At 36.5% G+C, this 24,603-nt stretch overlaps 1 protein-coding gene across 6 annotated transcripts in view; it reads left to right on the top strand.

Moving 5' to 3' along the window:
* INVS (inversin) overlaps positions 1–24,603 on the top strand; it is an 83,151-nt gene that overhangs the window by 7,448 nt on the left and 51,100 nt on the right. For 4 of the 6 annotated variants that reach the window (XM_038126079.1, XM_038126088.1, XM_038126064.1 and 1 more), the window contains one exon: positions 2,266–2,432. In XM_038126079.1, the coding sequence (XP_037982007.1) occupies positions 2,266–2,432 (167 nt within the window). Of the gene's footprint in view, positions 1–2,265; positions 2,433–9,649; positions 9,785–23,753; positions 23,896–24,603 lie in introns of those variants that run through there. The other 2 variants (XM_038126100.1, XM_038126094.1) reach the window with 2 other exon arrangements.

Here is a 24,603-nt window from a genome sequence, read left to right as displayed (position 1 = left end):
CCTTGTCCTGTCTCCTAGCCTGAGCACAAAGATCCCCTTTTAGGGAAATCCTCATAGGATTTTAACCATTCCAAGGGCTTTACAGAGCCCTGGCAAACAACAGGAGAAACCCTACTGCTCACTGAAGATAGTTTCTTTACCTTCAAAAATAGTGCAGGAGCTTCAGGCAAATTACTGGCATCAAGTTTTGAGGCTCTTGCTCATTTTTCCCTCAGACTGTATGCAGGCATGGAAACTCCTTGTCATCAGCTACATCACTTTTTGGGAACTGAAAATGAACATAGATATCTGTTGCTGTATTTAGTTGTGTTGCATTTGAGCTTTAGGCTGTTTTTGCTTGTTGTCAGTCTCTAAATCTTTTATATATATATATATCCTCCAACATTCTGTAACAGAAGAGGAACTGGAATTTGAGAGTAAGGTGCTGGTTTTGGACACTGCTGATTTAAGAACCAATGTTACCTGAGCATAAGCCCATGTGCTTGTGTCTTACTGGGAGAAATTAGTGTTTATATAATTAATATAGTTGTTCAAGTCCCATCAGCTTCAAGCATTTTAAGACACTGTTGAGGTTATGTTCAAACTTAGCAGTGAAATGTGGTTTAGTGGTGTCTAAGTGACCATATTGAACTAAGACTGGAAGAGCACCTGAATGTACGTAGCCAGTTAGAGAATCTGGCTTGTTGGCTGGGAGCAGTGACATGTTAAATCATGCTTTGGACCACGGTGTATGCAGAGGAACAGGCTAAACAGCAGTGTGAAGATGAGTATTACAATGCAAAAATGTGTTCAGAAACCCCTGTTCCTGAGAAAGCTAGATGTAGGCCAGTAGAAGACTTCTTGTAAGATTTTTTGGGGGGTTGGTTGTTTGTTGTTTTGGTTTTTTAGTAAACTGCTACTGGCATCAAGATTAGCTGTAAAACCAGTGGGTTGTCAAGTGAAGTGGCAGTCAGAGAAGACAAGGTGAAGAATAAAACGAATCTTTCTATATCTGCATCACAGAGGAGTTAGGAAATGTTCTTAAACTTTTTTTGCAGAGCAAGAAGACTTTTCTCAATGCAAATCACACTTTCAAGGCAAAAAAAAGTGTTACATAGTGAATCATGTGATTGACATGGTAATCACTCTATAGTTTTAAAGGAACTAAAAAATGTACTGAGTGAGTAAATGATTTCTCTAACTAGCAATATCCTACTTGACAGTGTTTTTTGTAAGTGGCTTGATTGGTAGGGAATGAATTTTAATTCTTTATATTCCCCTTGATTCATATTTAATCTCCTTGATTTTTCTTCTGGGTGAATCAATAGAAATTATAATTAAGAATAGAATTACTGGATATGTAGATAAGTATAATATGCTGGGGGAAAGCAAAGACTGTGTAAAGAAGCAGCATGCCTCTGCTGGAGTGCTTTTGAGGCATCAACAGTCATGCAGACAAAGGAAAAATTAAAAAACAAAACTAACTTGCCTGTGAAATTCAGTGTTCATTGGGTAATTGTAGACAATGGTTCTCCGTTGGAAATCTGGAGAATCTGGATGTGTGGGGCAGTTGATAGCCTTGAAGTTAAAGGTGCTTGCCTTTATGTGGTGACATTGTGGAAATATGAAACTTTATAGTGAAACTGCTTTGTTTGGAGGGTTTTTTGGACTGTGAATAGGAATAGTGTTTTCACTTTTTTTGGATAGGATCTGAGATTACTGCCTCACTAACCTTAATAAGTCAATAAAGCTTGAGAAGTATTTTAGTAGTTTCCATATTGTAAGGCACCCTGAAGTAAATAATGGTATTGATGTAATATTGATGTTTATGCTTTTAAAATAAGCATTACTTTGAGTAGGCTTCAAAGTTTGTTTTAGTTGCAGTGTTTACAGGTTTCAGGAGGTCTCTTTGGTTTCTGTGCTGTTGGTATTTTTTAAACGACTCTGAGCAGCTGAGATCCATGTAACTATTTGAAAATTGTTTATAGTTATGCCACTGCAGAATCTTACTGCTGGTAGGTGTATTCATGGAACTAATGTTTTCTGAATGTACTTTTTTCTGCAAATATATTTCGAAATATTCTGTAACTGTCAGTAAAAGCAGCCCAAAATGTAAGGACTTTGAGTTTATGACATACTTCATTTTCTGTTCAGCCCAGTCATATTATAATGAGATACCTGCTGTTCATATTATAATAAGATGTCGTTATAATAAAAAAGTTCTACTTTTAGCTAGATACTGATATACTTTACCGGTTTAAGTGGGTGCTTTGTTTTGGTTTTTAGGAAACTCTGAGCTGAAAGATAAGGAGGACCAGTTTGGAAGGACTCCACTTATGTACTGTGTGCTGGCTGACAGGCTGGACTGTGCAGAGGCATTGCTGAAGGCTGGAGCTGATGTGAACAGAGCTGATCGCAGCCGGAGAACTGCTCTCCATCTTGCTGCACAAAAGGTAATTTCTGTGGAAGTGCTTATGAAGTCAGGGCTTTCACCACAGCTGTGAGGTGGGCTGACCCTGGCTGGACCAGGCATCCACCAAAGCTGCTCTATCCCTCCTCTCCTCAGCTGCACAGGAAAGAGAAAATATAACAAAAGGTTCATGGGCTGAGATAAGGGCAGGGAGAGATCCCTCACCATCTCCTGTCATGGGCAAAACAGACTCAACTTGGGGAAATTGGTTTAATTTATTACCAGTCAAATCAGAGTAGCATAATGAGAAATAAACCCAAACCTTAAAATCATTTTTCCCACACCCTTCTTCCTGGACTTAACTCCTGAATTCTCTACCTTACCCAGCAGCCAGTGGTGCAGGGGAATGCCATCAGTTCATTACTGTCTGTTTTTCCTTCTACAGTCTGTCCAGTCACATTGTCCCCCTGAAGAAGTGCAAAAGGAAGTATTCAACAATAAAATAAAAGGCAACTGAAAGTATAACTTGAGCGCTGCAAGAAATTTTGTGTGGTTAGGCCTGGAGGAAGTATCCAGTCTCTCCACAGGAGACTAAGCAGGCTGCTGATGGGGGTGGGGGAGGAAAGAGGAGTGGCTTTGGCTGCTAACCAAGACATTTGAGTTCATAAACAGTGAAAAAGACTCCACAGAGAAGATTAGAAATTCAAACGTAAACAAACAGCCTTTTATTTACTATTTAAGTTTATTTACTATTTACTATTAGCAGTTTTTTGTTTGTGTGAGCTGCCATTTGGTACCAGTCAGAGCACCTGCCATGATTTTCATAGCAAACCATTTCCAAATACATCTTGTCACCTGTTCATAATCATTCACATTTTTCAGATGTTTCAATGCAATCTGCATTTTTTTTTATAATTTTATTTTAATTAGGTTTATGTAAAGGCAGCTATAGTATAGTCATGATATTCAGTAAGGAGCAGTTAAATCGAAACCATTTTGGGAAGACTATAGTAAGGTGATATTCTCCAGGTACATTTGCATAGGAGTCCATAGGAACTGTGTGGTCTGTGTTACTGCATCCCTTACAGGGAAATAAAGTGTTCTAAGTTGTGGTTGACTTGAAATAGGCTAATTCATCTGCTTGGTTACATACCATTACACTCTGATGAAAATAATTCAGTCATCATCATAACCTTGTTTCCAGGATTAATTTTGTATTTCTGAGGGACCAACCAGCTTACTTGAATGTTGTTGTTTCAAAGATTGCTGCTTTTATGAAATACCTATGTCAGAGAGTTAAAAAATTGCTGTAACATACTTTACTTGCCTGGTATTCATACAGGCATTCAGATTTTATGATGTGATAGACATGTGAATATTTTGACCATATTAAAAACTTAATTCTAAAATTTTTGTTTTTTAAAATTTTAAAAAACAGATTTTAAAAATACATTTTAGCATATTAAAACAATGTAAATTCTTGTCTAAATCTTTGTCTGACTCTTCGTATTGTGGATATTTGTATTAAAGCAATTCAAGGCAAGGGAGATTTTGTCTTGGCATAATATCCTCTAACTGCGTGTGCTCTCCATTTCCTTACGCCTTGCTTCAATCCTGAAAGTGCAGATTGTAACATGGGATACTTGGACCATCTTAGATGGATTTTCAGTTGACAGTGCAAATGAAAAGGAAGGTAAAACGGCATGAGATAAAGATTTTAGCAGTAGATTTTATGTTATGTAGTCACACAATTACTGTGTAAGGTGCTAGATAGATGTGATGCACTCCATAGCAAAAAAGGTCAGGAAACAGCCCTTGCAACTGCTTTTTATTTGCCTCACTTAGCCATCCTCTAAAACTCCCTTCTGTGTCTTCTGTCTACTTGCTATTGATGTCAGCTTATGAAATTAACATTTCATGTGTGTGAAATTTTGTCTGTGGTCTTTCCGTATTAGCATTTTTAGATCTACATTTCTGTTGTGTCTTCTGAAAAATAAGTAAAATTAAAATTCAAAACAACTTAATGTTTCATGCAGTTTTGGCTGTTTAAATAATGTTTTGCATTCTGCTTATATCTTGCTGATACTTTTGGTTTATATTCCAAATTTTTTTTCTCCAAAAGTAAAATTTCTCAGTACAGCTGACTTTCAGATAGAAAAAGAAACATGCTGTGAGATCACCCATTTCCAAAGTTGTTTTGTCCTTGTTGGTTAATCATGAATATACATATTTACCAGGGCCACTGTATGGTTTTTTTTGTGTTCAAGCTTGTGAGTCAATAGCTGTCCTGTGCTTCATCAAAACCAGATTCACATGACTTTATAAATCCCTATTAATTGGTAGTCACAGGTACAAGCTGTTTAGATGGGCAGTGCTTGGAGATTCAGATTCCTAAATTGTACTTTTGACGAGAGATGCTAAGTTATAGGCCTTTACATGCAACCAGTGAAGAGGTAGGAAAGAAAAGACACTTCTTTCTACATTGATGCTAACTAAAGCAGATGGAGGTAAAATTAAGTAAGGTTTCCTGAGTCAAAACCTTCCTCTCTAAGTACCAGGTTTACTTTTGCTGTTCTTTGCTGTCTCTTTGAAGGGCTTTTGGGACACTTTGCTCATCAGATCACAGCAGACAGACACTCTGAGGGCCAGAGTTTGTTGCCAGAATATTTGAGACTCCTTAGGTCATCATTCTACAGGCTGCCTTTACGTGTCCCTTTGCACTTGTTCTCTGAAAGAGTCTTGCAGCTGATTTCACAAAAAATGGTCTCTGCTGCCTTTCTTTGGGAACCTCAGAACTGTCTCCGAGGCAAAGAGTTTGTGAGAAAATGCTCTTGTAATGCCAAACAGAAGCAATGATTTAGCTGTTGAGGACTGAAGAGAGCTGAATGTCTTCATTCGTGTGTTTGGATTCAGGATGGTGTCCCTCCCATTCGTAATCCTGGTCATCATAAAAACAATTGGTTTTGTTCTCTGCAGGATGAGGTGAGGTGTTCCCATTTTTTTGTCTGGAGATTTCACTGTAAGAGAACTGCCACTCTGTGTCTTTCAGTCTTAGTAAAATTGCTTCTGGGTTTTTTAATCCCTTTAATAGAACAAATATTCAGAAATGTGGCATTGACCTGAATTCAGTCATTAATCATCAGAATTAAGTAAAATGGATTAAGACTTCAGTTGCTTTTCTTCTCTAGGATGGATTTCTAGTTGGATAGGACTTAAATGAACCACTGTAACACATCATGCTATTAACACGTGCAAAATTAGCTTCTGGCTCAACCTGTGTCAGTTGCAAACCTGGCTGTACTGGGTGAGTGTGTGTATGCATACACGTGTACATCAGCTTTACATTATATTTTATTCTTAACATCCACCTCTCTGCAAGTTTTATGCTTCCAGCTATTGTCTGCAGAATAGGAGACAGCCTGTGCTTCCGTCATGGTTGTCATTGCTGTTACATAAGGAGTTCATTCTGTAACAGCATTTCTTCCAGTCCTTCAAAATGCCAACAATCACATCCAGTGTTCAAAATGCAGATTGTTATTTGTTGTTAGTACAGAGTTCTTCTGAAATTATAGGTAAAGATTTTGGCACTATCCATATGGTCATATAAAACATTATCTGATTGATAGTTTAACAATAGTTCCTTAATCCTTTTTCTGTTCCTAATGGTACTTCTAAGTCCTTCTGAAGTAGTTACTTTGTTACTTGCAGTAATGTGTTTGATCTCCTCCCAATATTCTGGTGCACTCCAAGTGCCTTTGCTTTGTTTCACAAGTGTCCTAGAAGACATCTTTCAGAGTCATGGTTTGTCAAAATAGCTCTAATTTGATTTGGGTGTCAGTAAGCAATACCAAAATTTTTGCACTTGATATAAAAGCAGTTAATAGTCTCTACAAAAACTATTTCTGATAGCATACCTCAAAAACTATTTCTGATAGCATACCTAGGCAGACTTGCCAGTGCTTTTACGTGTTCTTTACATGAAACCTGTTCCAAGGGTTACAACACAGGTAAGAAGTGATCTGATGATTTTGGTACCTCTGTCTAGTGCTGTTTTAATAACCAGGCCGTATTTACCAGTTAATGAGGAAACTCATGTCTTAGGACTCAGAGCTGCTGTGTCATCCTGGTCTTGCCATGCTTTATTCAAATAGTTTTTGTCACTGGACCACTGTCTACAAAGCAATAGTTAGGTGAAAAGCTGTCAGGTTCTCATCTCAACATAAGATTCTTACAATCTCTCTGTCTCAGATTTCACTAGTGACATTCTGGATTATTTGCAAGAGGTAAGGCTTTGGATATTCACTTACTACCCTTGTCACCTTTCTAAGACAAAGCATTCTCAAACCTTTCTTTGCAGAAAGTTCCTGAAATGAATAAGGCATGGTCAGAAATTTTGGCTGTACTATTAGAAACACTAATGCTTTTTGAAAAACACCTGTGGTTATATATTGATATGATAACCTTTGATGAGTGGGTGATTCATGCTAATAATTATGTTCTTAATGGTTAGTCTTCTGTTTAGTGATGGGCATCCTTTGTATTACAGCTTTTAAATTTTATACATCTCTTGATCTGGGAAAGATTTTTAGCTTGAATAAAGAGGTAGTTTAACTTTCTGTGTGCTTAAATGTAACAAGTATATCTTTCTTTCAATGGAAAATAATATAGTACAATGCAATGTGAGATGATGGGCTGAGAATAATCTCATGTAACTAAAAATTTACATTGCAGATATCTACATATGAGCTAGTCATGTAGATAACTTAAAAGTAATGCACTTGAGGGTGCAGTCATTCACCCTAAAGTGAGATGAGTACTCTAGGGCACACTGACTAACTGATTCTTTCTTAGGCATCTGTCTGATGTAGGATTTTGTATTGTCAATATTGTAATTGTAACAAATTAATCTCACCCAAGGCATATGTTTTTTAGCAACTCATTTTCCAATTATCCTTGACATGATCTTTCATAGTATCTGTCTTTCTTTCATCAGCCTTATGATGGAGGTGATCCAGTCTTTGTAGGCAGAAGGCCACATACATTAAGCTACTTGGTGTTTTTCCTGTTGGATTTTCTTCTGTTCCACCCCTTTGGTCTCTCTTTTCAAATGGACGGGTCTCACAAGCAGTTTTGAAAGGGTACACACCCCTTAAAAATAAGAAAAAGGGGAAGGTCAGGTCATTAATTTAATAAAATGTAAATTAAAAGCAGTCAAACAAAAAAATCCTCAAAAATACAAATCCACCAGAAAATGATACAAATTATTGCAGGAGTGCACCTGCAAAGATTGCCATGGGAGTTTCAGAGGGTGGTTGTAACTTCCTGAGCACGGATGTAATTTACTGCAAACTGAAACTGTGACTGATTGCAACAGAAGTAGAATCGTTAGCATAATTTGTCGGTGGTTTTGCGCTGAGGAATTGTAGTACTATATGGGTACAGATTATTTAAGCTTGTAGAACTTAGACTATTGTGAAATACTTGAGTACGGGGATTACAGTTTAACAACAGACATTCGTTTTCAGTTGCAGGCATTTTGCATTTGTAGCAATTTGCTTCTAGTGTTAAATTGCAACTTTTTGAAACACCTCCATGTGATGCTTATGAATGTAAATGTTTCTGCATACCCAAAATACATGTATATGTTTTGTCATTTATCTTTCATTAATTAATTCCAGTTTAATTTAAGGGGGGGAGGAGGGGTGGAAAGCAGGCCTGCCTCTTTCAAAATTTCTCACAGGAGATGCTCACTTATTAACAATCTGTTTCCTTTGGGGAGTAATCTACCTGAATCTTTCTGAGTACTTTAGGCCCAGCCTTTTGTGTTCATAGGGATAGAAGAAAAAATTCTATATTTTTTTTTGTTGGTTTCTAATAATATGCACTTCAAATAATCTATCAGGGTGCTTAAATGTCAGGAGAATATTAATTTTGGCTTCAGGAAGATTAATACAACCCCAGAGGGAAAATGTGACTTTAGTAGCATTAAATATTGTATAGCTTATATTATTTATTTACTGACATGGTTGTTGATAAATAACAGTACATCCAGGATGCAGTTAGGAGTTCTGTGTAAAGTAGGAGGATATATTTTAATGGTCTTTGATTTTTCTTAAACTAGAAAAAATGGTTGTTCCTGTATATTCAGCAGTTACAGTCAAAGTAAAATAAAAAAAAAGACAGCCTGTGGCAAGCATTAGACATGGTAGAAAATTGGAAACACAAGGTAGTGTTTAGTTCACTTATTTTATGAAAGTTTATTCCCAAGTCTTATCTAATGAGTACAGTCAGGTTAGTCCAAGAGCTGCAAAAAGAGAATTTTTTTCCTTTTCTTGACCAAATAAAAGGTGTTTGTATTAAAAACTCTTGAATTAACTTGCCTGGGAGCCAGTTTATACATTTTTCTCTCATTACCTTTTCCAAGATGTATTTCCTGGAGCTGTAGTCTCTCAGATCTTTCATAAGGCTTTATTTGAGTTGCATAAAAGAGCACATGTGCTTCTAACTTTTTTCCCCAATCTATGTAATGAAAATAAATGATCATGTCAGACACAATGGTGGCCAGTTCATGTTCTTGTTTTCCTCAGGCCAATAACCTTTTATGATGTTCCCCCTTAAGTGAGAGCTCTTAATGAGTAATATTAATTCTATGCATGTAGATTCCTGAAATGTAAATGAGCTTTACATTCATTCTGTGGTATTTGCATGTGAACATACAATTTGTTTAAATGTGAGAAATCTGAACACACCAGAATGTGAAACAGGATGGTTTTGCCTACTTGCCGGAAGAGGTGATTTTTTTTTTAGCATGTGGGACTGTAGTTCCCTTTGTGATTAATTAAGCTACAGACAATTAACATGATACGAATGTTTTCTTTAGTTTCCTTAACAATGAGTTCTCTCTAGTGAATGTGGCCTGAAGTTTCTCAAGGGTGGAAGGCAGAGTGGTTCCTTGTGTGTGATTTGTGTGTGTGTTATACTATAGATCAGCTGTCCTAGCTACCAAGGGGTTGGTACCATCCATGGCCTTCCCCTAAGCCCTTTTCACAGCTGTAGAACTGCTCACTGGGCAGTGAGTTGACAGAAAAAGAACTCTACAAAAGAACAATTAATTTTCTGCCTATTTAACCCAAGGCCCCATGTCCCCAAATTATTTTTGTCTTGGTTGACACTACCATTGATCTCTTCTGCAAGCCCTATTGAAATGGTTAAAAAGAGCTACAGGAAAAATTTAAGCAGAGAAAACTTGCATTGTTACAGAGATCTGATTCCCAGTACAGTCCCCAAGACAGTTGTGCTGTCACTGCTGAGGATGAACAAAAGAACAGAGACTTTACAAGGCTGGAATTTCCTAAATGAATGCTGACATAATGAAAAATATTCTCAAAACCATAGGTAAGAATTTTAGCATCCTATTTGAGTTCAGGAAGGATGGGAGCCCTTTTGAAATTGGCATTTTTCTGTGTGTGATAAATTGCTGCTGTGAGTCTCTTTCAGAATCTTGTATGTCTCTCCTAATTCTGCTTTTGACTGTCCTTTAGATTTCATTGATACTTCCATTTGCCTTTGCTGTGTCTTGATTCAGAGTGAAATTTGGGCAGTACTTTGCAAGACTGATATGCTATTCTCATATATTCAGGCAGTGCATTTTCAGCTTGCACGCTTTGTCATGTCTTGTAACAAGGCAAGAACATGCACATTATTGTTTCCTCATTAAGTGTTAAGCTGCTGAAATCATACGGTGTCCAACAATTGTCTGTCTCTACTGTCAAAATGTGGGCTAAAATCCAACCAATTCTTTTCTCTGCAGAAGGTAAAACTGTGGAAATACTGTTCTACATGTTAGATTTCAGTTGCACAGCAGATACTAAGACATCTGAATCTGATTTCTCACTGGTTTTATGTTAGCATGAAACCATATTTTAAGACAAGGTTATGCAAAAATTTTCACATGCCGAAGTATTCTTTTGACTTGAAGCTCAAGATCAGAATTTCAGACTAACTGTAAGATCAAACTTGGTTTCTGTACAAACTTCACTGATAAATATGGTATGGATGCCTATAGTCAATGGCACTTGCGGAGTTGATTTTTAAATTATTTTAGCAGCAGTTGGTTACTAAACTAACTTACTCTGGTAAAACATGTTTGAAAGTATTGCTTGCAATTTGTGGCTACCTCCCTGACTGTAGCTACTTTCCAGCAGACATTTTACACATCAAAGGAGTTATAGCATGGCTAACCAGAAACATAGCATCTGTTACTGTCTGTGTTTAGGATTGGCTGGTGAAAGAAAACAAATAAAGCTGTCTGAGATGCTAAAATGAATTATTCTATAAATATGATGGATTTGCTCTATAGACTGCTGTAGACAGACTGGTTCTATCTACTTCCAGCTGGAATAACAAAATAGCATTTTCCCCCGTTTAGAATAGTAGAAGTAAAAGCTGATGGAGGATGTTTAAGGAGAGGGTTTGCAATAGTAGCTCATGTGGACTATTTACCCCAATGGTCTACTCAGTAGTAGAGTATATTTGCATGGAAAGGGATGGACTGGGTGTGGTGTGTTCCCTTTGACATGCATTTGAAGTATTGGTCTCCAGTTGTCTGGGGCAGTTGTTGACTGGCAGCCATCATTGTAGTATCCAACTTTTATTTTTGTAGTGTCCAAGGATTTTATTTTAGTTGTGAAGTTGTAAATGTAATCTAAACACAGAAGAAAGAATAAATACATCTAAGGTTTTTGGGAAGATGTGTGGATTAGTTCTTGCTCTAAGGGATGTTCAGTATGATTCTCAAGGTGGCATATCTGGAACACAGCTTGAAAAATACCATGGTGTACCATTTCTGATTTTGACTAGTAATAGTGGAAAATATTCTCACTTATAAAGAATTGTGATCGTAAACCAAATATAAATAAGGCTTGCAGCAGAAAAGTCGCAAGTGATTACAGGTAGACAGCTCACTGGGCTAGTAAGTCTAAATCTTAAAGACATTTACAGATTTTCCTAAGATTAGGTGTTAAGAACAGTAATTTTTCTTCACTATTTAGCACCACCTAGTCCTCTAGCATAGCATTGTTGTGTGTTTTTTTTGTTTTGTTTTGGTGGGGGGTTTTTTGTTTGCTCGTTTTTAATAAAGCAAATTGGGAGAATGATACGTGTTCCATTTCTCTTTAATCAAGGTGTGTGTTAAAAAGAATGAGAGTCTGCTAAACGAGAACAAACCATAGCAGTGACTATAACTCAGGATAAGTAGGAGGTTTGTAACAAAAACAATAAAGAAGTTGTTGGTCCTGGAAAACCTGAACAGCTTCTGAGAACACTGTGTGCTCACTGTCACCAGCATAGGCATAAGTACCTGTACATGAGTGAGAGTTTGGAAAGAGTTTGCTCAGTCTTCCTTGGGGTGGAGAGTTGGGTCAGGCCAGTGGCACCTCTGTAGGTCTCCTTCACACAGGTGCTTCTGTGGGGTTCAGCATTAGGAATTCCGAACTGTTCTCCTTTTGGAAAGAACAGGAGGCTATTCGAAACGTGTAACATGTAAATAAAAATGTATCTACTGAATGTTACTCTGTGGTATTTGAAAATGGCAATATTTGTCTCCTCTTTACAGTGACTTATTGTATTTGGAGTGCATTTAGAATGGAATAGTAATAATTAAAATTTATTTGTAGAAATGTTATATACTGTTTCAAATTTTATTTGTAGGTTTGCTTGAGTTTTTTGAGAGCCAGCTTACCCAAATGTACTGAAGTTCAAGTTTTCTTCAGGCAATAGTTATAAAGGATCTGTTTGCCAAACTACTTACTTTAATATCTATATTTTGTGCTGTACTGCCCATAATTAAAGTGTTAAATCATCTGTGTCTGGCTGAAACTATTAATAAATACATATTCATCCCCAGAAATATGTTGTAAGCCTTAAAAGTTAAAACAATAAAATACTACATATTTTGATTTATTTTTTTTACTAAATAGATCTTTTTTTTACTAAATAGATCTTTTCACAGTGTTTAGATTTCTTAATATTGTGTTGCACTTGCACAGTAGTTTCCTTTATCTTTGCAACCTGTATTTTGAGCAAGAACATTTTCCTCAGTTAAAGTAGAACAGCAGATATTAATGTTTTATGTCTTGAACTAAAACTTTACGTTTTTGTGAAATTTGGTTTAATAACATTTTTCTGTTAAATACTTTCAGAAACATAGGAATCCCTTCCTGAAAAACATACTCCTTTTAGCATGGCTGAGGAATCAGTTCATTAAGTTGGGCAGGGCAGTATCAATTGCTTTTTAACAGTTTAAATAACTTGCGTATTTTTACCTGCATTATTCTTTTGGTTGCCTGATCTTAACAGTATCCCTTTGGTTATGGTGATTTATTCTGTTTTTTTTTTAATGTTCTCTTCTATCGTTTGCTGTAGCAAACGGCCTCAGTTTAGGGACTGTGCCTCCGATCTCGCTGGTTTTGGACAGTACCACCCTGAGAATAATAAATGGGTTCAGTTTGCCTCAGAGTGATGTGACTTGTGAGGTCCTGTGTCACTAGATACTGCATATTGTCCTAGAAAAAACAATTGAAACACATTTATAAGGATAAATTCAAATTATGTAGTCCTGGTTTCTATCACTCTGCTACAAAGAAAAAAAAAGTGTAGATATTAAATGGAATAACAACTGTAACATCTCTCTGTCATCTAGCATGGTAGTGGGATTCCTTTTTCAGTGGTGCAGATCCTTGCCTCAATGTTTCCCAGCTCAAGCCTTGGTTTTGTGGGGTTAATTTTCCCGGAGTGTCTGCCTGGGCTTTCGAGGAGCCCTGTACAAAGGGAGTCAGTACAGCCTAGTGGAGAGCAGAGTCATGAGCATTTGCATCTCTGGAATGTTTTTATTGACAAACGGTAGTCTGCTATTGACATTCGTGTCCCTTGATGATACTTCTATCCTAGCTTATCTTTGCTGGTCAAATGCCTTAATTGTTCTGGCCTTTAATTCAGTCAAAGTTGGTGCAGGAGTGGAAGAGAAAAGAGAAGGAACAGGTCTAACAGAGCATCAAGCTTGAGCTGTGAAGCTGCTGGCAACGATCAACCTGTCATAATGTTATGATTTGTTCATTTTTATACCATTTATTAGCCTTTACTTGTTGTGCCATTTGGCCTCCAGGGCAGATAAAGTGCTGTCTAATTTGGTAGGTTTGCTTCTGTCAGAGTGGCCTCGACAGAGAAGGTGTTAGCTGTAGTGACAAATAATCAATAGCTGTCGTTGTCATGAGGAACGTGAGTAGTTGGGCCTTTCATCTGGAGGATTAGAGGTCTAATTGGATTGAGAATAGGGAGGGTGAGCTGTTGGGTAACCCTGTCAGCTATGTTAAGCTGTCAAATGTCAGCTTGCCTGAAAGGAAGAAGGAATGGTTAGCTTTCAGAAACAAGGAAGAAGACATATGAAAGCTTTTTAAAAAGTAACAGATAGAAAAGTAGAATAGGCTAACATACGCTTTAACCCTTTCTTGTTTAATTACATATCTTTCTAGTTAATGAGGATGCGTGGTGTGCACTCTCTCGCTCTCTCTCTGAGACAGGCAGAATTTGTGTGAAACAGATTTGGCAGTGTTATACCAGATCAGACTGGTTTTGTGTCTTGAGAAAAAGCCAGTTAACTACTCAGATAGGGAATATAAATGAAAAAGATTATGGCATGGGGGAAGACAATATCCATCAATGGCAGGAATCACTTAATAGAAGCTGTAAGGAAATCAAATATTTTATTTTAGTATTTTGTTGTAAAGATATGTCCGTCTGATAATAGTACATTTTTTGAGATATAAGCAGTTGTTTCAAAGTTGCTGTAAGTAGTAAATTATTATGATCCAGTCCTGCACTGAACTTCAAAATCATCCGTTGAATTTTGTCTGCATTTTCTTACTGTTGCTTTTGATGTTTGCTTTCTGCCTGTTTCTTGGAGAAAGATTTCTGTTGTTCTAAATAAGATAAATCCAATGAAAGACTCATTGTGCTGGTAGAACATGTAATTTTATGTCTCACATGTGCTAATATTTACCTTACCAGAATAAATAATAGGACTACATTTTAATAAAGGATTTGCTTATGAAATTACTGAAATAGTGGGTTTTTTACTTGTCATCTAATTTTGCTACTTTCTTGTAAGCAAGTCTTAACTGTAACCATGCCAGTATTCCCCTTCTCTAAGTAACACATTTGCCTTGAGATCTGCAGTACTTGGCCATAGCTATCTGTGTAACAGATCTGGAAATAGCAAGGTTTTTAGACAGTGGAATAAAGCTCTTTATTTTGCACCAGCTAATTCAACAAAAGACAATTATATATTTTTCTTATTTTTAATGGACTTTTAAGTTATTTCAAAACTCACAGATTTTTTTTTCTTACATGTTTGGCCATTTATTCTGAAGTAGTGGTTTTACTACTGGTGTTTCAATTTGGATTGATTCCCCTACTGCTCCCCTCTCTCCCCTGCAGCACTTATTGATGGTCATCTGGACTTGCAACATCGTTTTTACTGGTGGTCTGCTGTAAATACTGGCAAACCCATCCTTCATCTCAGGTTTATCTTTGTAGATTAGTAGAATAGTGTAAGTATTCCACAGGCAGAAATCTTGAATGGATTGTCTGTTATCACATTTCAGTGGTGTTATGTGTCAGGAATCATGGGGGTTTTATCCCTTTGAGATTAACTGCCATGATCTCAAGCACCCATCTTTGTGTGAGAGCCTGAATTCATGTGTGTTGAATAATTTTTGGGTTTGCAATTACTTATCTGACAGGTACTGTACCTCTGTCATTTATTTTCTGATAATCCAGTTCTCATGACTTACCTTTCTCTGCTTTGTTTCATTGCTTCCCCAGCTTGGACTTTATGATCTTGATATTTATTTTTGAGTCTGACTAACCTGATTTAAACACATTTAACCTTCTGGTGTGAGCTACAGGATGGACAGATGAAGAAGTGACATCATAGCCTACTCTCACAGCTTGAAGTGTGCTGAAGGTTGCTGAGCTACAGAAGAAGAATTGTGCTGCTGTGGCCTGGTTGGCTTCAGTATCAATAATATCCATGAAGCTGACCCAGCATTTCTGCACTGTGTAGTTGTCTGCAGTGTAGACACACTGTGATAAAAGGAGCAAGCCCAGGCCTGTTTATTTATTTTTAAAATTATGTATTTACCTTATTGAGTATCTATCCATTTCCCTGATTTTGTTTTTTGCGAAGTTCCATCTTTTGTTTTATCCGTTGTGATAAAAAGAGTGTCATAATTCAGTATCTTAATTTCTAAAGTTTTACCAAACACTTGGTATGAAAATCCTTACCCAGTATTTTTTCCCAGACAACTTCCTTGCCACGGCAGTGACCTATGGTTCCCCCAGTTTTTCCCATTTTTTCTTCAGCTCAAACATCACTATTGGTGCTGTTTTCTTTCTCTTTTGCTCCAGCAATACCACAGCTATTTTCATTAACAAAATCAATTTATTTTCATTGTACAAACCACTCTCTCCCATTTTCAAACTTGATGTGATTTTACTTCTGTGCATCTCTGTTTTACTTCTTGCTCTGGTAACTCTCCTCCTTTCCTCCACTTGGGTTTATATATTTTGCTACCATGCTTTCTGTGCTTGAAATAGTCCAGGGAGGATATTGTCAGGCCCAGAATATATATTGTATTATCATCCTTGTGCCTCTGTTGAGCAGTCTTGCTCTTGAACACTTGAAATTCGAGTATGAAATTTCATTAAAATAATAAGAGAAGGAATGCCTCCAACTGCAGTGATTTTCTAAAAGATTTTGCAAATATGGTTTAAGTGCAAACCATGGTGGCAGAACATTGAGGAGCTCTGCTTGTGTTGTGTTTCCCAGTGAAAAGGAACTAATTCTGCATAGCATATGGAATGATATCTTAAATATCTGTGCAGCCAGCTGGTAGAATTACTTTATTTTCATCCATTGAGTTCAGTGCATACTTTCGTGAGTAAAATTTGGAAGAGCTTCTGGACTCACCTATTGTTACTTTTTCTGATCTTTGCTAAGTCCTCTTCCATAACAATAATTTTTGAGGTTACTATCAACAAATAAAATAATTTGTATTAATTTTGAAGATTCTCAGTTACCAAGCATGAGTAGGTAAAGTGATCCTGTCTTTAAAAAAATCTTAAATGAGTACTTAAATCTGAAAAAGTATTGGTGCCTAACTTCAACGTAGAGATTTTATTGCAAAGACCAACTAGAACTGAACATGATATAAATATGCCCACCAAAGACAAGTAATTTGTTCAGGCATGAGCAATGCTTTTTCTGTAAGAACATTGTTCCATATTGCTTGATGTTTGACTCTTTTAAGTTAACTTAATTATCCTGGTTTCAACTGCTGGTTGTCTCTTACATACAGCTGCCTCTCTCATTTTGCTTTGTTCAAAGGACAGGTGAAAATTTCTTTATCATTTGATCTTGAAGATAATGGTTGCATCTTAAAAATTGTATTTTCTTTTTAAGCATGGTGCCTGCAGTACTTGGAGAGTTACACTTCAGATCTGAATAGAATCCATTTTGTTTCACTTATTATTGTTCCTTGAGCATGTTTAGCATTGTGGCATCCCTCGATGCACAAGAGACTTGCCCAGCTCTTTTCCCAGGACATTGATGTCTGCTACCAAGTCTGTGCCTTTAAAAGTGCCTTTGCAGACAAAGACATTTCCCTGTCTGAGTGTCCTTTCTAAAACATCATTCTTGCATTAATTGCCCCTCTGCAGCTGACCCCACGAGTGATCTTTAATGGTTATGAGAAGAAATATTGTTGTTGGGACTGAGAAACCACTTACTTGTTTGTGTCCAGATTTGGCACTGACAAATTAAAACAGAACTTCCACTATTATTAGCTCATCAGTTTGGTTTAGTCCCATTTTGTGAATTGTAAGGTGATTTCTGTTGGAATAAAGTATCTTTTCCCAGCTATTCTGCAGTAAAAAGGGAAGATATTTGTTTTCACTGATTATAAATGTTATTCTAACTTCAGACAAATTAGTTTTGCGTTAAATGTACCCACATACACTTCAATACATGAAGTACCAGCGATAGATCATTTTGAAACAGGACACCTTACTGCTGAAATCTCCAGGAATCTTCTATCAGGTGTCTGACACATCCTTAATCTGATGCTCAGGCTTGTCATTTGAATCAATAGGATACTAGATAGGATGTCTTCAGCATGCAAGCCTACTGCTATAGGAGGTATTTGAAAAATAAATTCACATCTTATGGCCAGCCACAAACTCCAGGAGCACTAATCTTTCATTTGTCTCTCTCTTTGTCTGTAAACAGTTGGTTAAATTGTTGATTAAAGAGAATTAAGTGAATCACACTTAAGTCAAAATTGATATGTATGAACTGCATAAGCAAATTCTGTTGCTGCCTGAAAAGCAACAGCTTATGTCAGCATTTCATAAAACACAAAATTAATTTAACTTGCCTGTTAAGATTCTAAATTTTCTTGTCTCTTTGTAGAGTGGTTTGGAGCTGCCTTTTGTTACACTTTTTTTTTTTATTAATGAAGGATTAAGGAAGAATGCTACCAGTTTTTATTAAAGAGGAATAATTTTTGCTGAAATATTAACTGATTTCTATTACGAATATCATCTCTGTGTGTGTGTTCAGCCTTATGATGGGAACATTTAAACATAGATAGAGATGTACACAAAGGATGTGTTTTTCAACATTGTTAATATGGTGTGGATTTGGGAAGGCTTTGCAACACCAACCTTGAGTGTTATTTTATCTGCCTCTAGTCTGAACTAAGAGAAATAAATCTAGTACTTTTATTACTGCTAGAATGCAGTTTGAGTAGATTATGAAGGCTTTGATTTATTTACCAGTACTGTAAATAGATTATGGCTTCATTTTAAATATCAAACATCACTGCAGTATCTATAGAAACTATAAAATTATGCCATATGTAAAAGTAGCCTGAAGTGTCTGAATAATTATTTAAATTAAGAGTAAACCTACCTTTATTGCTGGTTGTTTTCAATATGGATTGTCTGTCTACTTCTGTAATAGTTCTGGAGATTTCACTGTGGCTGGAGACCTTTTCTCGTCCAATAGAAATTGAAAGGTAGATTTGCAATTATTTCACACAGTGGTTCGTTACAGGACTTAATATGTTCAAAATATATTTAAATCACATAAAAGGCGTGCATTTATTTGCAGATAAAACAGCAGCTAAAATAATAACAAAAAATTCTGTGAAGCTGTGCTCAAAATCGAGCACGTATGCAGCGCGTTCACTTTGCAAGCGTTGTTGCTTCCAGAAGTCTGTAAGGACATGACATGCACATAGAGGGGTGCAATTAAGAAGTACAAGGCAGTAGTGACACAGTACTAGTCAGAGTGATGCTTAGTAGTAATAGCAATTAGTTTGCTTCCAGAATGAAATAGCACTGCACAAAGGTAGGATAAAAAGACTTGGACTGGAATAATGGTTGGTATTTAGACTTGTTTTCAGGTAGAATTCTGTAATGAATTACACTGTGATTTGTAGCATTTTTATTAGATTTTTTTAAAGGCATACATCTGTTTCAGGGATATATTTTCTTAGTTTTCTTAAAGTGCTCTTACTTCAAGACAATTCAACTCAAAGCCATTAAGATGAAGAAAATTAATGTAGTAACTATTTTCTAGTACTTGGATTTTTGGGGAGGAGGGAGTCAGTGCTTTCTGGTAAAACTTTCAAATGACTATTTTTTGAAATAAAGTATTTTTGAAAGCTTAGTGTTTGATTCTTTGTGGAGAGGTGGGCAGTGATCCTGTAAATATGGATGATGCGTCTCAGGCTTTGTTGTAAATCCCCAGAGATTGTGTGTTGTGGGTACTTCTGCCTGAGTGACTTCTAAAGAACACTGCAGGAAAACAAGTTCAGTAACAGTGGAAGAGATCAACTGGAAATGAGAATGCTAATTGCATTTTCATCCTTGAAGTGCTTTTTACATGAAAGCCACTAATTTCTATAGGTAGACCATAACATTTATTGCTGAAGAACTGAGAACACTACAAAGGAGCAACATGTACAGGCCATGGATAAACAAGGTCAAAGGCTGGAAGATACAAACACCTATTTTCTTTCAGCCTATGCTGGGAAACAGTTTTACCTTGGCTTTTGCAGCACTGGTCCGTTGTCTTCTCTATTGTGTTCTTTAACTGTGTGCCAGTTGATAGTTGTGTCTATTCCTATGGAAACCAAGAGAGTAAAGCCAATCTTGCAAGAGGCTTTAGGGAGAATTGCTTGTAGTTGAGACACTGCCTTGCTTTCAGTCAAAATGTCTGATAGTCAGAACTGGCCTCAAGTCGTGCTGGTGTTCTCTGCTGATGTATTGCCTGAGATGCTTTGCCAGACAGATGAACATGTTCAGCTTGAAAACTGATAAATAAGGTTTCTGTTTAGCTGTCTGAGAGATTTTCTCCAGTTGAGTGTTCTACTTTTGAGTCCTGAATGCTGCTAACAAAGTTGCTAAAAGGGTACTTCGTGAGATTAAACCCAATGTCAAAAATCAGTGATGTTTTTGTCATGGTCAACTTGAAGGGTTTAGCAGAGCATTACATATTTAAATCCACCAGTGGTTTGTTAGATAGAAGGCATGGCATCATCCTTACCATCCAGAGGTAATAAAGAGTTTACAGATTTTTTTTTTTCAAAGCTATAGTCCAGTGGATGACTGTTAAGGGTTATGTCTAAAAGAATAATCCTAAAGATTTTCTCTTTTATTTTTCTGTTACTTTGTTAATCAAGGAGTTAACCCTTAGTGATAACCAGAGAGACAGCCTGATATTTTTATGGTAACTTTACTAATTTTAACTAGGAACTGGGGTTCTAAGTAGCTATATTGACTTAGGTTTTTTTTTCAGGAGCTGTTTAAAACAAATTTACTGATATTCAAGGAGTGTAAGAATGGTGCAGTCATATACAGTAAAGGGTAGCTTTTACAAGGCTTATAGCTGTTGTAAGCAGGCAATATGAATTCAGTTTCAGCGTATTAGAAAACAAGAAGCTCTAGTTTCATGCATTTCATGCATAGGTAAGATTTCAAAACACAAATGCGAATTTATAAATACAAATAATGCTTATTTGCAATTAAATTCATATATCTACTTGCTAGCCTCTCTTAGTAGTTTTTCTTCTGAAGAATTCTTGTGAGATTTCTGGCAAGTAGCTGATGATATAAGCATATCAAAATACTCCTTTTGATGTATGGATTTCAGTTACTTTTGGAACAGTAGTCTGTTTCTATAGATATCAAATTAGAAGTATGATAGAACAGATTCTGTTTTTCTAAGTGCTTAGTTTGTTTCCTGAAAAGCTACTGAAACTGGTAGGTGTTGGTGACAGAAGTCCACATCATTCCAAGTGGTTTCTGACATTCTTAGAATGTGCCTCTTCTCAAAGAGACACTAAAAGATGAAACAATCTCTAAAGAAACCATGCACACAGCCCCTTTCCTTTCTGAGGTTATTAAAATATTTGGGGTTTGAAAATCTGTTTATTTTGTGCTAAGTTTATTTGTAAGGTAAAGCATCCTCTCTTCAGCTTCTCCTCACTGGAGAGAGAGTGAGTCTGTTTGTGTATAGAGTAAGATTATCTTCTGTAAGATGGAGTAGATCAAAGAGCAGTTTCTACTCTGTGAAGGTAAGCAGGTTAAATTCAGTTGCCATTTTTGTTTTAAAGAGAAACCTCATGGATGTATTTGTCTTTCAAAGGCTTAGCTAGCAATTAAGGAGTTCAAGATTTTTTACTTTCACTGCTTCTTGAAAACATCTGACATCAAAGAACTGTTCTCAACTTTGGCTTTAGCATCTGTGCTAATCTGTTGGGAAAGTGTGTTAATGCAGTGCCATGTGGCTGATCTGTTCTGCTTGGGTTTTTAAGGCAAAATATGAAATACTTTCACATTGTACATATTTTACCTCCATGAGTGTCTGTGTGTACAATATGATTTACTGTTTGTCAAGGTATAGGTTTCTACTGGCTTTAGAAAGTGATGTGCCTCTATTAAAAAGTATAGACATTTTTGTGTTTCAGGCACAAGCAACAATTAAGTCTTGACTCCAACTTCTAAGGAGTCCTGGGTTTCAAAGACTTAACTAATCTAATCTGACTATTAAAAGATCATAGCAATCTGTTTTGGTTTTTTTACTTTTTTTTTTTAATTTATTAGTTTATTTGGGACAGAATGTGCTTTTCTGGAAAAGGAGATCAGTGGCCTGCTATGCTAAATTTCAGTATACATTACCAGTTCTTAATCTGGGTCTAAAGCAAATGAAAAGTGTACATGAGTGAATATGTATGCTATAACCCATAATTAACCCAGAAAACCCATAGTTTTTCTGTTCTCAAGATGCTGATATATATATACAATAATAATTATCTAATAGTTGTATAATCACTGCCTGTGTTATGATTGGTGTAGTATTTGAATGGGAGATGTTTTATCTTTGCAATTAATTTAACTGTAATAATTTTGTGCTGTTCTGTTTGTGAAAGAGTAAAAGTAACAGAATTATATATTACATTCCTCTGAAGAGGATTTATTGATTGTTAAATAGTCTCTCTTTTCACAAAAGATTGTTAAGAAAATTTTGCTAGAATGTCTTACATAAGTGCTGCTTAATTAATAATGAATATATTTCAACAATCAAAATTTTATAAGCTAATACATTATTAATCTATGGCAGAGATGTATAATTATCAGATCTCTGAAATCCTTTCTGTCATGGCTGGTGGACTTGCTGCGCTGCAGTCTTCAAACACACCCCTTTCAATAGGCTGACCTTTGTGCTCCTGATGTTGTGGAGCCTCTGTTTTACCACTTGCCTGCACACTTGCTGGCCAGGCTTAGTTACTGCAGGGCTCTCTGTTTGGGGCTGTGGTCAGTGGTTAACGCCTGATTTTTGGTCAGTTTCATCTCATGACACAGAAACAGCAAGGGATAAGGTGCAAAGGAATTTTAATCAATGAATCATTCTTTAGGAATTGTGACGTTACAGAATTTATGGCATTCAATAACACTTTAAAATAGTGGTAAGTAATATTTTAAGAAGGAAGTAACTGAAAGAGGCAGACTATTTGACCTCAGAAGCATATAAGAATTTGAAATTATATGGGGATAAATATGTATGCAGAAATAGAAAATTGGGTAAAATGAGCACCTTCTGTCAGCAGTAGATTCTTTTAGAGTAACTGGATATTTAGTTAGCTCATTTCATAGAAATAAATTCAATAGGTTGCCTTTTTAGGTCTGTACAAAAATATTAACTGTAGTGCTAGATGGAAAATTGCAAGCCTAATTAGAAATTAGGACACAAAATGTAAGAGAATGGTAAATTACTATTTGATAATGAACTGAAAACAAATCAGTTGAAATATGAGCTGTAAGATCAGAAGGCACATGTTGGAATATGTGTTGGAATTCCTTGATAATTGCACTTGAATCTAATATTTGGCAGTATTTTTCATGAGCAAACTTAGAATTATGAGTAGTATTTTTTTAAAGGATACTTAAGAGTGGTACAGTGTTAGGCATGATTGTCAGTCAAAGAGAGGAGGGCAGTGGCTAGGATATCAGAAGAATAGGAATACTGAAAGTAACTGAAATTATTAGAAACGTTATAGTCCAAAATGCAAGTCCTGGGGGGTGGGTAGGGGGGGGACAAAAGACAACACACCTAATGATTTATTCTATGGATTATAAATTTATTATTGGAAACATGACTGAGAAGGATGTAATGTGCTAACTGATTGGAGAATATATTTGATTTATGGGAGAAATGCAGTTTTAGGTATACCTGACAAGAAATAGGCACTAGCAGTAGAGTAGTGTCATTGGGATTCAGTAGGGTACTTTGTGGGACCCCCTCTGGTAGCCCTGTAATCTCTGCTTACTTGTGTTCAAAATAGAAGAGTTCCAACTAGGATGAGGTGCAGAGAGCTGATGGTTTTTTTGAGGGCAGTGTAGGGTTTATCCTTTGTTACTGAGATAAATACCCCAGTGCTTGTTTAGATTTTAAAAGCCACGCTGTATTTTCATGGGTAGAAGAATGAAATGTGTCCTTGTGTGTGTGTGGGCTAAAAAAAATTCAAACAAGAAACAAAACCTAAAAGCCTGAGTCTGAAACAGAGAACTGGGAGGAGAAAATCCTGAACACTGTAATTCCACTTGAAAGAAATCACTAGGAATTTTTTGAAAAGGATTAGATGTTCTTGCTCCCTATGGTGCTAGAGGATGGATTTCCTAATTAGAGGGTCAATTTTAACCTTCAGTTCTAATTTGTGGTTTATCTGTAAATATTTTTAAGGCTTTCTGTTCTGCTGCAAGTGTATGCCCTGACTGCATCTTCAGTGCTTGTGACTGTCAGCAGTGAAAAGCCCTTGAAAACCACCTCCTTTGTAAGGGTTTGTGTTCTTTTGGTGTGTCTGTTCCCAGTGCTGGGAAAGCAGGTATGTAATTTTGGAGTGGAGCCAAAGTATCATCTTCACGGTTTAACAGCTTGGCATGCTTTTTAATGACCCCTGCTGTTTTTACCAGGAGATTGTATAGAGATGCTGGGCTGCTTTTTCCCCAGTTCCTCTAGCAACCCTTACAGTGCCCTAAATCTTTACAGGCCCATTGTAGGTATTCCAAAATTCAAGCCTAGCTGTACTGTAACTGTTGTCAGCTCATGTGCTCTACATTGTAAATTATTACAGATCAGTCTTTCAAGTCATATTAAGTACTTCATGTGGATTAGAATTGTTACAGTTTTTGAAAATGTGGTCTCAGCAATTAATAGAGAAAAAAGCAATTTTTCTATGTACATTGTCCCCTTTGAACCCACTGAGGATGAGGTGATGGTAGCCTGACTGTGGGTGTGCTTTTGATGTGCTTGGAGAGATGCAGTATTCCTCTGACTCTTCGCTTTACCTTGTACAGCTCAGTTTCTCCTCTTATAAAAGGTATTGTATTTATCTATGCGGCTTGGTTTTAAAATCTGAATATGAAAAGTTTAGTGTCAGAGATGTACCCACACTACAGGGTAGGAGAAGGGGTTAGTCAGTGTAGAAGCACGCAGCTTAATATAATGACCAAGTTAACTCACCAAGAAATAGTGCGATGAGAATGGAAATAAATTTTCACAGACCTCTGTTGCGCATCAGCAGAACTTTTCT

Source organism: Motacilla alba, chromosome 2 (assembly GCF_015832195.1).
Source record: "Motacilla alba alba isolate MOTALB_02 chromosome 2, Motacilla_alba_V1.0_pri, whole genome shotgun sequence".
NCBI classification, from domain to species: Eukaryota; Metazoa; Chordata; class Aves; order Passeriformes; family Motacillidae; genus Motacilla; species Motacilla alba.
Note: the sequence above shows the minus strand (reverse complement) of the source record. Positions and strands in the feature narration are given on the sequence as shown.